The sequence below is a fragment of the Mercenaria mercenaria genome, chromosome 3 (genome assembly GCF_021730395.1).
Source record: "Mercenaria mercenaria strain notata chromosome 3, MADL_Memer_1, whole genome shotgun sequence".
Classification (NCBI taxonomy): Eukaryota; Metazoa; Mollusca; class Bivalvia; order Venerida; family Veneridae; genus Mercenaria; species Mercenaria mercenaria.
In genome coordinates, this window is record NC_069363.1 from 90,717,934 (window position 1) to 90,732,238 (window position 14,305).

Sequence of the window (14,305 nt, forward strand, 5' to 3'; positions counted from 1 at the left end):
TTAGGTTCTTTCAGAAAAAAATTTGCAGAGTTATGGGACTTTGTTTTTTTGTTACTATACTATATACACAGACACAATCTTGTGCGCACCATCTCTCCTCATCCCCTTGACACAATTTAATGAAACTTCACACAAGTGATCAGTAACAACAGTAGTTGTGCATGGGGCATGTTAGGTTCTTTCAGCGACAAAAGTTGCAGAGTTATGGGACTTTGTTTCTTGTTAACATACTATGTACATACAGTCTGCATATGCAATCTTGTGCGTGCCTAATCTACCAAACCCTTACACACAATTTAATGAAACTTCACACAAGTGATCAGTACCAACCCTAGTTGTGCATGGTGCATGTTACATTCTTTTAGATAAATATTCTGCATAGTTATGGGACTTTGTTTTTTGTTACTATACTGTATACATACAGTCCACATGATTATGCAATCTTGTGTGCGTCAAATTGCAATGTACTGTGTCAGTGCATGCAGGGGGTACATTCATCACCTTTAGTGATAGCTCTAGTTGTATTTGTTCTGGCCAGTAGTGCTTTACCAGATAGACAACAAAGGCAATGACTTCATATAGGTTCTTTAATGTGAGGATCATAAAACTTGGCAAAGAACTGTTGAGCACATGCTTTAAAAAGTTTAAAAACTACAAAGAAGTAAGCTTAGATGTCCCATGTCATTCAGATTAACACAAATTTTAAGTCACCAGTATTAAATGTACAAATTTACAAGAGTAAAAAAATCTAAACCAAAATATCTGACATATAAACCTGTGTTATTATGTAATACAGAGTGCGTCGTGCATGGCCTAGTTATAATACAGAGTGCATCCTGTTTGCCATTTTCTAGGTGTCTGCAAGGTCTGTAAAATCCATCCTTCCATTTGTTCCAGAACATAACAATGTTTGAACACGCCTCCACTGGGTCTTGTATAGGTCCTTCATATCGAAGTTCTCCTGTATTGTCGTTTCACCTCCTAATTTCTGAGTTAACAGTGTAACTGAGAGATCACTGGTGACTTGGGATCTGTAGAGATCGGTCCTATTGGTCTTGAATTTACTATATCGCACACTTCTGCCATAAACTTGGTAAGCACTTCATGTGTTAAATGTTTCCCTGGTGTACCTAATAACATGGCATCTAACACCCTTCTTGGAAGTCCAATCATGTGCTTCCAGATGCCACCCATATAAGAGGAGTAGGATGGGTTGAAATTCCATACAATACCCAATGTGTGCAAGTACTTAGTGACCTCGGGGTCATTCACATGTATAGCATTGATCTTCAACTCCTTTACCGCACTTACAAAGTTAATCCCACTGTCTGAACGTATCTCTTTTACTTCACCCTGGAGTGCCACGAATCGTCTTCATATGTTAATAAATGAGGATGCGGTCATGTCCTGTATGACTTCGTATCGCTCGCGTTGTCAAACATGTTAACATGATAGACCATCTTTTGGCAGAATTGAGAAGTAGTAGTTATTGTTGACTGTTCTACTGTATGACTCCAGTTCAGGGCTAGACTTTGTAGCTTGGGAAGTAGCTAGAGAACAACGATGAGCAGCACAGTGTGCACCAATTAAAGAGGGAGCACAGTCTTTCAGCCTTTTAACAACACCATTCTTACTTCCTGTCGTCACAGAAGCGCCATCAGTTCCTATGCCTACCATTTTACTAATGTCAATTTGTTTTCTTTCAAGATAGTCTTTTATCTTACATGTTATTGTTTCTACATTTGCCTGAGATGCAGTTATCAGCATGTTATCAAGAAGAGCACATTTTACACCATCCTCATCAAGATGCTGTATGTAGGCAAGTAACTGTTTTTTGTTTCCAATGTCTGTGCTCTCATCAATAATTAATCCATACTTTTGTGAACGAATGATAGCTTCATATGTGTCCTCCCAAATGACATCACTGATTGATTGATAGAATTCATTCAGACTATAATTGGATGTGCACAGAGGTTCATAAGATTTGTTTTTAATGAATTTGACATTGAAATTGTCTGCAAGATCAATGTGTTCTTTGAAGGCTGATTTTGGAAGTTCCTGTTTGGCCTGATGGTAAACACATTTCATGTAGGCTGTAATGGTGTCAGCTTCTTCGGTGAGAATGTTGTCAACCTGTTTTGGTAACGACTCTTTACCCTTGTATTTTAATCTGGTAACTGAAGCCTTGTGCTGGTTAGCTAAAAAGATAAAATAAAACATTTTTAATAATTCTTTCATATTCTATTTATATACTCATTACTCTATTTTTTTTTTGGCTTCGTTTGTTTACATACAGGATCTGCTCGACCGAAAAGCTGTCATAACTGGCGTGACCCCGACATGTCTGAACATCCGAGATGTAAAAGAGCAATTTAGTCAGAAGTGAACTTTTTTTCAGTATCGTACGAGTCTGAAAAGTTTATATATACTGCTTTCAACTTTGACTGCAGTTTATAAAAGTCTCAACTTTTTAATGAAAAATTGTTTTTACTTATCAGTGGTTAAAGACTTAAATACCAGATACTCTATTCTTTAAAACAAAGTGTCTTCACATAAAAAAAAAGATTTAATGTATTACCTCCCTTTTATATATATCAAGGAACTAAAAGTCGTCAACAAATTTAATAGTTTGTCAATGGCATTGTATTTGTTAATATTTTTTGGGGGTGGGGGATAGGGGGGAGAAAAACAGATAAAAAAGGGTTAGATTTAACAAATCCCAATGAAGAAATAAATGTCTTATAGAACTCGTTCATTAGAGTGCTCCCTATAGGATTTCATTTTTTTTTCTGATTTTCGTGCACCCTGTCTAATAACTGCACACATTCTACATAGAGCCATTCTAATTTCACCCGTAAACTACTCCCAGCAATAAAAATTGCGAAACCCATTTTTAAGTCAAATTTTGAATCGAAATCATGATCATTGGATCTTCTAATTAAGAAATTAAATAAATTATCTTATTACTCAAAATAAAGACCAGATATCTTGTACAACACTCTTCTGTTAACATCGATATGCACTGATACTCACAACAAGTCAACAGTTATACATAATCTGCTATTACAGCTAAATATACATATAATAACGATGTAATCAAATTAGATTGAAGTATGTCTATTAATGATATTGGGAGTTGATCGGCCACTCGTGACTAAACAAGTGTCTCACCGTGTAGAGTCATTAAAACTCAACAAAATCCGTCGATCGTGAGGAGAACAGACGCACTAACCCAAGGCGGCACCTGGATATGGGCCAAATGCACAAACCAAGTCCATGTAGAGCGAGGCAATGCAATATAATGGAACACATAGTAAAGCAATGTAAGACACTTTGTACTTTGCATTGGGAATCATTCAAATGCAAATATGCAGCAATGCCAATTGAATGTCGAGTTACCCATTCCACCCATTTTGGGTTTTACCGTGTACTGAGTTAAATCGCAACACAAGTCGATGTAAGGCAAGGCAAGGCAAAGTGACACCACTAAAAGCAAGGCAACATAAGCAAGGCTAGCTAGGAATTGCCAAGTACTCTGGCAATACCTACTATTATCCAGTCAACTGTAAATGGTAAACGTATGACACCGCAAAGTACACAGCTTGAAAGCAGCCTTACAGACACGGCATCTGTTCGCCTCTTGGCCAACAGAATTTTACCGCCACGATAAATTTATAATTCATCCATCAAAATTCTACTGATTTATCAAGCCATTCTTTAATATTGTATCTCTTATGTAATCTAAATAAAACTCTAATCCTCCTACATCATTACGATGCACTCCATTTGCCTGAAAAAATGCGGTTTTGGCATCAATATCGGGCCGAATGGTATCCTATCTGCCTCCTGAATGAACTAACTTGTGGCCTACCCTGTTTATGCGAAGATGTTTTTGTTCTATTACGTCATACCCATTTACCGCCCCTCTCCAGACTTGCATCTGCAGAAAGTCAATCCAAACAAGTATAGACTGAGGAAATGCGTCACGTAAATATGATATTTCTGTTTCCATTATCCTTTTCATCTGAACAACTGTAGAATCAGTTGTCATTCCCGCCTAAATTTAGAAATATTATTGATGGAGGGGAAGGACCTTTGCTTTGATTTCCTGCCTGAAATTGCGCCAATATAAGCCTCGTACCCCTAGCCAATCAATGGTCAAATCTTGTAAGCGCAGGTTCTGTTTGTTGGTTTCCTTTGCCCACACTCCAGCCCAGTAGGAGATCGAGTCTTCTAAGACCCAATTGTAGGTAGAGGATTGTTGAACTCTGCCGTTCACAACATTCACCAAAGCATCTGGTGCTCGTTTCACCTAATTGTTCGGCTGCTCCTCTCTGGGCCTGTATTCGTCATTATAAACACTATCTTTCTTGCCTGTTCCTGTCTCTCAATATTGTCCTGTTCTTCATTTTACTAAATGATTCTGTTGCGAAGAGCCCTCCGCCATATCGGTGCCAGCCTCCGACCACGTGGCTTTGCAAAAAGTAAAAATTTCAGACGTGTTGTAAAATAGTTCAGACGTTACTGCTGGTGCAGCTAGCCAAGTGTGAGAGAACTTCACAAGATTATTGGTATTTATATTGGACTGGGTACCAATTGAATAGGACCAATCCTGAGCAGCCAGATGTAACAATATCGACGATACTTTATCTAGTAATAGCAGACGATAACTTAACATAATAGCAGACAACAATCTAACAGACAACAATTTGAGAAAAAATAAATTAAAGTATTTCAATTTTGAAAATTTCCATTATTAAATAACACTTTGTGCTTCTTACAGAAATTCAGGTGCTTTTTTGCAAGAATTATGGCCCCTTTTGGACTTAGAAAATCATGGGTATGACAATATTTCTATTATACAGAAAAAATCAGATTCAATTTGGCGTCTGCACCTGTAAGGCGGTGCTTTTGTTTTTAACACGTATTAACACTAAATAAATAAATCTCTGAATGAACATTATCATAATCCTGAACTCTCATAACACCTAAAGTGTCCATGAATGGGTGTATATTAATTTATGACACTGTAAACATGAAACATATATCATTCATTTCAAGATAGTGGTTTTTGATCACACTCCCGATGCTTCTGTAAGCACACTTAAACATTCCGAAAGTTCACTCACAATGTCCCACTCATAGTCCTTCAGAAACAACACAGAGTCACTTTTCTTTGTGAATCTACTATCTAGCATAATGTCCGTTACAACACGCTGTTGCTCACACAGTCTCTGAAGCATGGACTGAGTTGAATTCCAGCGCGTTGGTACATCCTGGACGAGAACGTTCTCCTTTTCTCCAAGCACTTGCTGGCGTTTCTTCATTTCTGCCGTTACCGTTGTAGAATGTTTGAAATGCCCCACAAGCTTTCTGCATCTGGCAACAGTCTTAGATACAGACGGAAGCTCTAAGGCAGGCTTTACACACAACTGTAACGTGTGTCCAAAGCAACCTAGATCACCCCAGTCCTCGCACTTTGCTCCGGCACATTCCATGTTGCGTGCATTATCATGCACGCAGGTATCAATCTTCCCGTCGAGTCCGAACTCACTTACACAGTCTTTCAGTTTATGCGCCAAGTTCTCCCCAGTATGGCGCTCTGGCATTGCCCTAGTAAGCAACACATTTGATTTGAATTCCCAATCCGTGTTGATGTGGTGTTCTGTGACGGTAATGTAACTTTCCGTAGAGTTAGAAGTCCATGTGTCCATGTGTCGGTTGTGATAGAGGCCGACTGAACGGACTCAAGTTCTGAAGTAAGAATGTCCTTCTCACACTCATATTGTCTAACGATGCGGGAGCGCACAGTATTCCGACAAGGAACTTTATAATCCGGAGCCACTATTTGCATGAGTTTACGGAAACCTTCACCTTCAACAAGACTCAACGGCACATAATCCTTCACTATCATATCAGCAATAGCACAAGTAATCCTTTCACTTTCAGAAGCAGACACTTTCTTAGGCGTACTAACAAACGATGACATTGACACTTGTTTCTTATTATCACTGCCATCACCATTAGACAGTGATGCTGGGTGTTTGTTTTTCACATGATTCAGAAGATTGGATGTAGTTCCTACGTAAGTAAGGATAGTCCCGCACAAATTACAAGTAGCCGACTTCCTATCGGATGATCGCGTGAAATACTTCCAAACGGCAGAAGGCGTAGGTGGCATTTTGACAGTAGATGAACGTAATAGCATGAACAATATTTTTTTCAATTAATTGAGGGAGAAATAAAGAAATATTAGGTTTAAGTACACTCTTTGTCTGAATATTGAGTACTTAATTAAATTGCTGACCATACAAAATGCATTACTCTATATTTTGAGTAAATTATTTTTTTCCGGACATGTCTGTTGGATGATGCGATTTGCGTAAGGAAATTTAATTTGCATTTCACTGAAAAAATAACCCTAGACTTGTTTTTATCACTTTTCGGCGTTTTCCTTTACTCAATTAATCTTTGATCATCTTTAATTAAAATACGAGACTTTAGATCAATTGCTGGTCGGTGTTTTTAATTACTGGCATTTCGCAACCATCGTAAACAAAACGATCCATAACCGATTTGTAGTAATTTTTGACAGTTAAAGTTTTCTAAAGGCAAGCAATTAGCGGTATTATCTAAGGGGTACACTGCCATCACCATAGCGACGGACAATCTCGGCTTGCAAATATACACAGTGACACGTCTGACAACTCCCGAAACCATTTTCGCAGGCTTTTTTAAAGACTTGGGAATTGACAAAATTAATTAACAACCATTTTTATTCTTTTATTAAGCTTTTATTTATTTGAGGTAATTTTTAAAAATTTCATTCGAATATTCGAATAGTAAAACGGTATTCGAATATTCGTTGCCATCCCTAGTCTTAACACTTGGTTTTGCTGTAACTCTGTGATTCCAGCAGGTATGCAAATTTTGATTCCATACCTCATGTTTTTATTTCGATGTAAATGAGATGTGAAACCAAAATTTGTAGTCCTGTTTGGCGCCATATAACATATACTGTGTTGGTATGCCGTAAAACCCAAATAAATAAACTGAACTTGTTTGACGATTGTTCAGCTTTCTTTTGTCGCTAATACATGTTTATCACTTTGTACAGACTTTCCATGTTTGAACTATAAAAGCTTGCAACACCATTATCACAGTAACAAGGCATCCCCAACTTCTCGCACTGTAAACAAATATCCAGTATACCAAGGCACCCCTTTAGAACCTTTAAACCAATGGCACTCCTTAGTACCATCATGTATCCAAATAAACCATATAGCCAGGTACTCTATTTGTACCAAATAATGGTACGCCCTTGTACCATATTAAACTGATAAACCAACATCTCCAGGTACCCTATTAGTACCAGTAACCATTAGCGCAACAATGCCTACCATCAGAAAGACAAGCCTATGCAAAAAAGGGAGTCATTGTAAGAACACCTAGCCCTTTTAGCTCTCTGGCCAGTTCCTAGAAGCTAAAAAAACAAGAGCTGTCAGAGGACAGCAAGGCTCGACTATTCAACAGCCTTGTCAATTGAATGAATACAAAAGTTGAAAAAGGGGCATAATTTTGTAAAATGCAAAGTAGAGGTATTGAACCTCTGTACTGCATGTCATATCACGACAGTGAACAAGTGTGTGAAGTTTCAATCCTTTCCAATTTGTGGATACTGAGATACCAGCTTACATACAAAAACTTAACCAAAAACTGCTAAGTCAAAGGGGCATAGTTTTGTAAAAATGCAAAGTAGAGTTATGGGACCTTCACAGTGCATGTTAGATCATGACAGTGAACAAGTGTGTGAAGTTTCAATCCATTCCAATTAGTGGATACTGAGATATCAGATTACATACAAAAATTTAACCAAAAACTACTAAGTGGAAAAAGGGGCATAATTTAAAAAAAAAAAGAGTAGAGTTATGGGACTTGCTTAGTGCATGTCAGATCATGACAGTGAACAAGTATGTGAAGTTTCAATCCATTCCCATTAGTAAGTACTGAGATACTAGCTTACATACAAAACCTTAACCAAAAATTTCTAAGTCGAAAAAGGGGCATAATTTTGTAAAAAAGCAAAATAGAGTTATGGAACCTGTGCAATGTAGGTCAGTTCATCACAGTGAATAAGTGTGTGAAGTTTCAATCCATTCCCACAAGTGGTTACTGAGTTACCAGCTTACATACAAAACCTTAACCAAAAATTTCTAAGTCGAAAAAGGGGCATAATTTTGTAAAAAAGCAAAATAGAGTTATGGAACCTGTGCAATGTAAGTCAGTTTGTCACAGTGAATAAGTGTGTGAAGTTTCAATCCATTCCCACAAGTGGTTACTGAGATACCAGCTTACATACAAAACCTTAACCAAAATCGGGACGCAGACGCGGACGCCGACGCGGACGCCGACGCATGGGCGAGTCCAATAGCTCTACTATTCTATGAATAGTCGAGCTAAAAACTATAGTCAAAACAACTGTAATTTGGACCACATAGGCTTTCAGCCTCCGCAGTTAACTACAGACCCATGGGGATGCAAAAAGGTTTTGTTATTATATTAACTGTAGATATGATATGCCCCGATCACGTCCAAGCAAAAGAATTTTCAGCCACAAAATAAAATCAAGCTTTTATTTCCCCCAAAAATTCTCACGAGTTGTAGGTCTCTAAACATTCCTGGAGAATATTTAAATAAATAAGTGAATACCGTCGGACTGAAAAAAGCCTTTAGTTTTTACACCTGTACTGACTCGAAATTTTTTGCAGACAATGTCTTACCCAGCTGGTGTACACGTTTTCTTTTACTTTCGTAACTGTTTATTTTTTCTTCAGGAACACCCCAATTTAATCTCTGTAATATGTCAACCTAGATCATTTTCGCGTTTGGAAACGCCCGCTTGATGTAATCAAAGGAATCATACATGATTTTAAATATGCACTTAATAGAATGTTTTGTCAAATCATTCACTCCTAAATGTATTACAATAAATTACAATCACCAGAGGAGGACTCCTAAAGAGGGCTGGGAGTTGTAGGGTGTGAGCCAGTTCATCCAGGCTCATCACTCTCTTGCACAACCAGGCTACTGTATAGGGTAGCCATAAATTGACAATCCCCTTTGCATTGGCTCTCACACCTGCCCAGTGGGATATCGAGTCCCCAATGACGCATATGTTTGTAAATATTCCACATTTTATTAATAAAATTGATGTAACCATGAGGTACCTAAGCTAAGTTATGCAAATGTATAACTGTAGACTTATATGTAACTCTTAAGCAAAAATAAAAAGAATGTTTTAGATAGGGATCGCACCCAGTCATAGATGAAGGCGAGTTTGAGTTTTACGCCTGTTTTCAACTATTTCAACGTTCCTTGGAAATATCAGTTCTAGACTCCCATACTCAGAAAAACAAAAACTGCCAACTTTCTCACTTTGAGATACTACTGAATTATGGTCTTATATATGAAATAAGGCACCGGAGTGCCATCTACCTAATTTCACGATAGAAGATTCCATAACCTGCTTGACGCTAACTGAGAGGCTCTGCCAATACAAAAGCTATGCCACTTGAAGTTTGGCGACTTAAACTTAGACCAGTCTATGCATTTTTTTAAGTACAGCTGAAAATTGATATCTGATTACCGGTTGACTATTTCTGTGAATAAGCAAAGGACCAGTCGGACTCTTTTTGTTCTGAACTGGCATCATTACTGCTTGAAGATAAATTGATAGATAGAAAATCATTGTTAGATGTTTGACTTTGAAAAATTCTCTGTTTTGAATGTCATTAACTACATCTGTGAGTGAGAATCGCGAATTATCTGTTCAAAATCTATAATAGATCTAGTCTGCCTACATCTGTCTGGACTTGTTCCATCCTCAATTGCCTGCCATGCTCTTTTAACCTCGGCTGCTCTGGTTGTCAAGCCACATTTATCTGTGCCCCTTCTCTTTACACCCCTTCCACGACCTGGCATGGTAAATTTGCTAACATTTTTTTTTTCAAATTTTTAATGTTGCACTACACTGAATTTGCGGACTGAAAGAGACACTGTGACAGTCATGTGACTTTTATACTTGGCGAAATTATAAACGATCTTGAGAGATGTACCATGGTTACCCTAAACAGCGTCTCACTACGGTTATTTCGGGTAATTATCCAACTTGACATGAGCAGGAAATTAACACCAGAATAAACAAGATTAATACCTAAAATTAATCTCTCTTATCAAACACTTATTTTACATTTAAGTAAACAGAAGTTTTCGTGTTACAAATGATTTTAAGTTTAAAATTAATTAAAAACACGGATTAAATCACTGAATATTCCACTCTAAACGGTTGTCTTCAGAAGGCACTATGAAGTGAGATCCCTAGTACTAAACTGAGAGGATTTGTTCCTGGAATCTGTCTTACAGTCAGATTAGTCACAGTTATCTAGACTTGATTCCGACTGTATGGCTGATAACTTAATGGTGCGTAAAATAGATGTAGTTTTGTTATTAACAGCTGGCTGGTGATGTATAGCTAGAGGTTTTTTCACTACTAAGCGCGACTGTCAGTAGACTTACATTTATCTTGTTCTTTTCTGTTAAACTTTTCAGGGAGTAAGTCATCAAGTGTTTTTCTTTTCTCGTTTTTTCTGCTTGAGAGTCTTTTTGAGAAGTCTGTCCCATAGCTATCATCACTGGTTAATGTCGAATGTCCCAGTGTGGGCATCTTCAGACAAGGATGTATTACTGATAGTAGTAGCTAGTTGTCTGCATGTACAAATGTAGTATGAAAACAAATGCACCAGTATAATCTATCTAAACTCAAGAGTACACATGGAGAAAATGTCCCTTTCTGAACAATGTTTCAGTCATCTGGTAAGATATCAGTCAGTGCACTAAACCCTTGCTGAATACGTCACTATGCCCATATAAGCAGCCTGTTATCTGTGATATGCTGTCTTTTTAACCATTTTGCATGGCTGAGATAATTACTTTCCATGATTAGTAAAGTTTTTATAATAATAATAATTGTACCAAATGAGACTTGATCATCTAGGGTAGGTACCTGTAAAAAATTTCTGTCTCTCCATCAACCACAAAAAGTTCTTTACTTTTTCCACAAAAGCTTTCACATTGTTTGGTGCAGAAGAACAATAACTTTGTTCTGAAAGTTCACTCTGTGAGGTCTTAGAGATAATCCCTGGTCTTTCTCCAGACTTTTTTAATACAAGCGTTGTCACCAAAAATGTTTTATAAGCATTTTTTGATAGATGGAGGTAAGTTTTCATTGTCGCTGCAAATGTTTTTATTGCCAACATGTTTATTACCTAAGGATGCTAAGAAATTGTATCGTTGTTACCAGTTTCAAAGCTTACCGTTTTTAGCTACACTATTGGATAAAAGGGGTGGTATCCTACTCACCCCGGCGTCGGCGTGACCTTTCTTGGTTAAAGTTTTTCGGCAACCTTTGTTTTTCTGTCATATCTTTGTTACTATTGCTTATATCTTATTGTAACTTCACATAAACATTGTCCAGTATACAAACAAAGTATGTGTAGGGACTGAGCCCATTACACCCAAGGTCAAAGTCACCAAGGTGTTATACTTAGGTTATTTTTAAGGAAGTTTTTCGGCAACCTTTGTTTTTCTGTCATATCTTTGTTACTATTGCTTATATTTTACTTTAACTTCAAATAACATTGTCCAGTATACAAACAAAGTATGTGTAGGGACTGAGCCCATTACACCCAAGGTCAAAGTCACCAAGGTGTTATACTTGGGTTATTTTTAAGGAAGTTTTTCGGCAACCTTTGTTTTTCTGTCATATCTTTGTTACTATTGCTTATATTTTACTTTAACTTCAAATAACATTGTCCAGTATACAAACAAAATATGTGTAGGGGCTGAGCCCATTACACCCAAGGTCAAAGTCACCAAGGTGTTACACTTAGGTTATTTTTAAGGAAGTTTTTCGGCAACCTTTGTTTTTCTGTCATATCTTTGTTACTATTGCTTATATTTTACTTTAACTTCAAATAACATTGTCCAGTATACAAACAAAGTATGTGTAGGGACTGAGCCCATTACACCCAAGGTCAAAGTCACCAAGGTGTTATACTTGGGTTATTTTTAAGGTTAAAGTTTTTCGGCAACCTTTGCTTTTCTGTCATATCTTTGTTACTATTGCTTATATCTTACTGTAAGTTCACATAAGCATTGTCCAGCATACAAACAAAGTATGTGCAGGGGCTGGGCCCATTATACCCAAGGTCAAGGTCACAGAGTTGTTATACTTGGAATTATTTTCATGTGAAATTTTTTCGAAAGCTTCGTTTATAGTCATATCTTTGGTATTTAAAAGATAATGACTTGAAATTAAAAATATTTATTTATAATCAGCATCTGCATGTGTGGTTACAAACCCCATAACTCTAATTGTATTTTTGACAGAATTATGTCCCTTTTGTACTTAAAGTTTTTTTGCAATCTTCGCTTTCTTGATATAACTTTAATGCAGTATAAGATAAAGACTTGAAACTTAAAATGTATCTTTATCATCATCATCTGCATGTGTGGTAACAATCTCCATAACTCTTATTTGTATTTTTGACCAAATTATGCCCCTTTCATACTTAAATTTTTTAACAAACTTAGTTTTCTGGACATAACTTTGGTACTATATAAGATAATGACTTAAAACTCAAAATATATCTTTACCATCATCATCTGCATGTGTGGTAACAATCCCAATAACTCTAATTTGTGTTCTTGACAGAATTATGCCCCTTGGTGTATCTTCCTTTTAAAGTAGAGGTCTCTTATTGAGACATTTATATTCATTTTACTGTCAAATCGCCGAATAGTGGAGTGCGCTGTCTTATGGACAGCTCTTGTTATCTTTCCTCTGAGGTTGTGCTGGTTTAAATGACGAGTCATACAATTTCTTAAACTCAACAAGAGATATGATAAAGTCCATTTTACTCTCCATTTTTGTCCACCTGATTTCAAATTTAAAGTCCATTTTACTCTCCATTTTTGTACACCTGATTTCAAATTTTACTGACAATAGTTGTACCCAAACTAAGAAATCAAGCGGAAACCATTTTTCCATTCTTAGTAATAGTTACCCAAAATACATCCAAAGCCACTACTTCATATAAGCTTGCTATGCACAAACTTTGGTGACAGTAAATCAATCCTAACTAAAATTATAAAGCAGGAAGCACCTTTCTGATTATCACAATAAGAAAGTTTATTTCTTTTTTTTAGTAATTTTGACCTTGACTTTGACCCTATGGCACTAAGGTGACTTTTTATGTATTACAAAAAGACCAGGACCAGGATTTGAATTACGACCAACCTGTTCAACATTAACAAGATGTACAATAGACAAACACTGGACCACTGTGCCATGATGGAATTTACTAAATTTGCAAATTAAGTCATGCTGACCAAGAACTTGATCCTAGTGATCCTATATACAATCCCAATCTTGGTTTTTCTATAAGCTACTTTATTTTAGGCCAAGTTTAATTCCAACACATTAATTCAGTCTCGAGTTATTGAGTGGAAACCTGTTTTTCTAGTTTTAGTAACATTGACCCTGACCTAGAGGGTAGTGACTTCATTTGCAATACCAAACTCTGTGCAAGCTCACTGTATACTAAGTTTTATTGCAATTGGTCACTCCTCATGCTGCTCGCCCAACAGCATTTGCTAATCTTATAGCCAGGTTTTTGAAAACCAGCTTAGAAATTGGAGTCAAATAGCCATTTTTGTCAAAACTAAAAATTAACTGGCAACAGTATTTGTTGTTTATGTGTCACAGACAGTAGACAAGACTTAGTGTTAATGAAAATAAAAAATCTTCAGGTTTTAGCTGCTTTTTTTTTTTATTCTCACGTTTTTTTGCAGTGATTTTAATGGCATGTATAAAAACAAACATTACATCCATCTTATTACATTTATTGTATTATAATGTTGAGATTTTATGGAAATAAATTATTTTCGGCTACAGCCTACTTTGTTAGTTTTTATTATACGCCCAAACGGACGTATTATGTTATACCCCCGGTGTCTGTCTGTCCGTCTGTGTTAGCAATTTCGTGTCCACTCTGTAACTCTTGAACCCATTGAAGGATTTCAAAGAAACTTGACACAAATGTTCACTACATTGGAACTACACATGTTCTAGATGAATCGCTTTAAGGTCAATGTCACACTTAGGGGTCAAAGGTCATCGTTCTGTAACTCTTGAACTCCTTGAAGGATTTTGAGGAAAAACTTTACACAAATGTTCACCACATCG

General features: G+C 36.8%; 1 protein-coding gene across 1 annotated transcript; it reads right to left on the reverse strand.

Annotated features, from left to right (window-relative positions):
- Nucleotides 1-1,443: 1,443 nt before the first annotated feature.
- LOC128555970 (SCAN domain-containing protein 3-like) lies at nucleotides 1,444-3,412 on the reverse strand. The gene is made up of 2 exons (XM_053539831.1): nucleotides 3,400-3,412; nucleotides 1,444-2,198 (listed from the first exon to the last, which is right to left on the reverse strand). The coding sequence occupies exons 1-2, from the start codon at nucleotides 3,410-3,412 to the stop codon at nucleotides 1,444-1,446; spliced, it is 768 nt and encodes a 255-aa protein (XP_053395806.1).
- Between the last annotated feature and the right edge of the window lie 10,893 nt (nucleotides 3,413-14,305).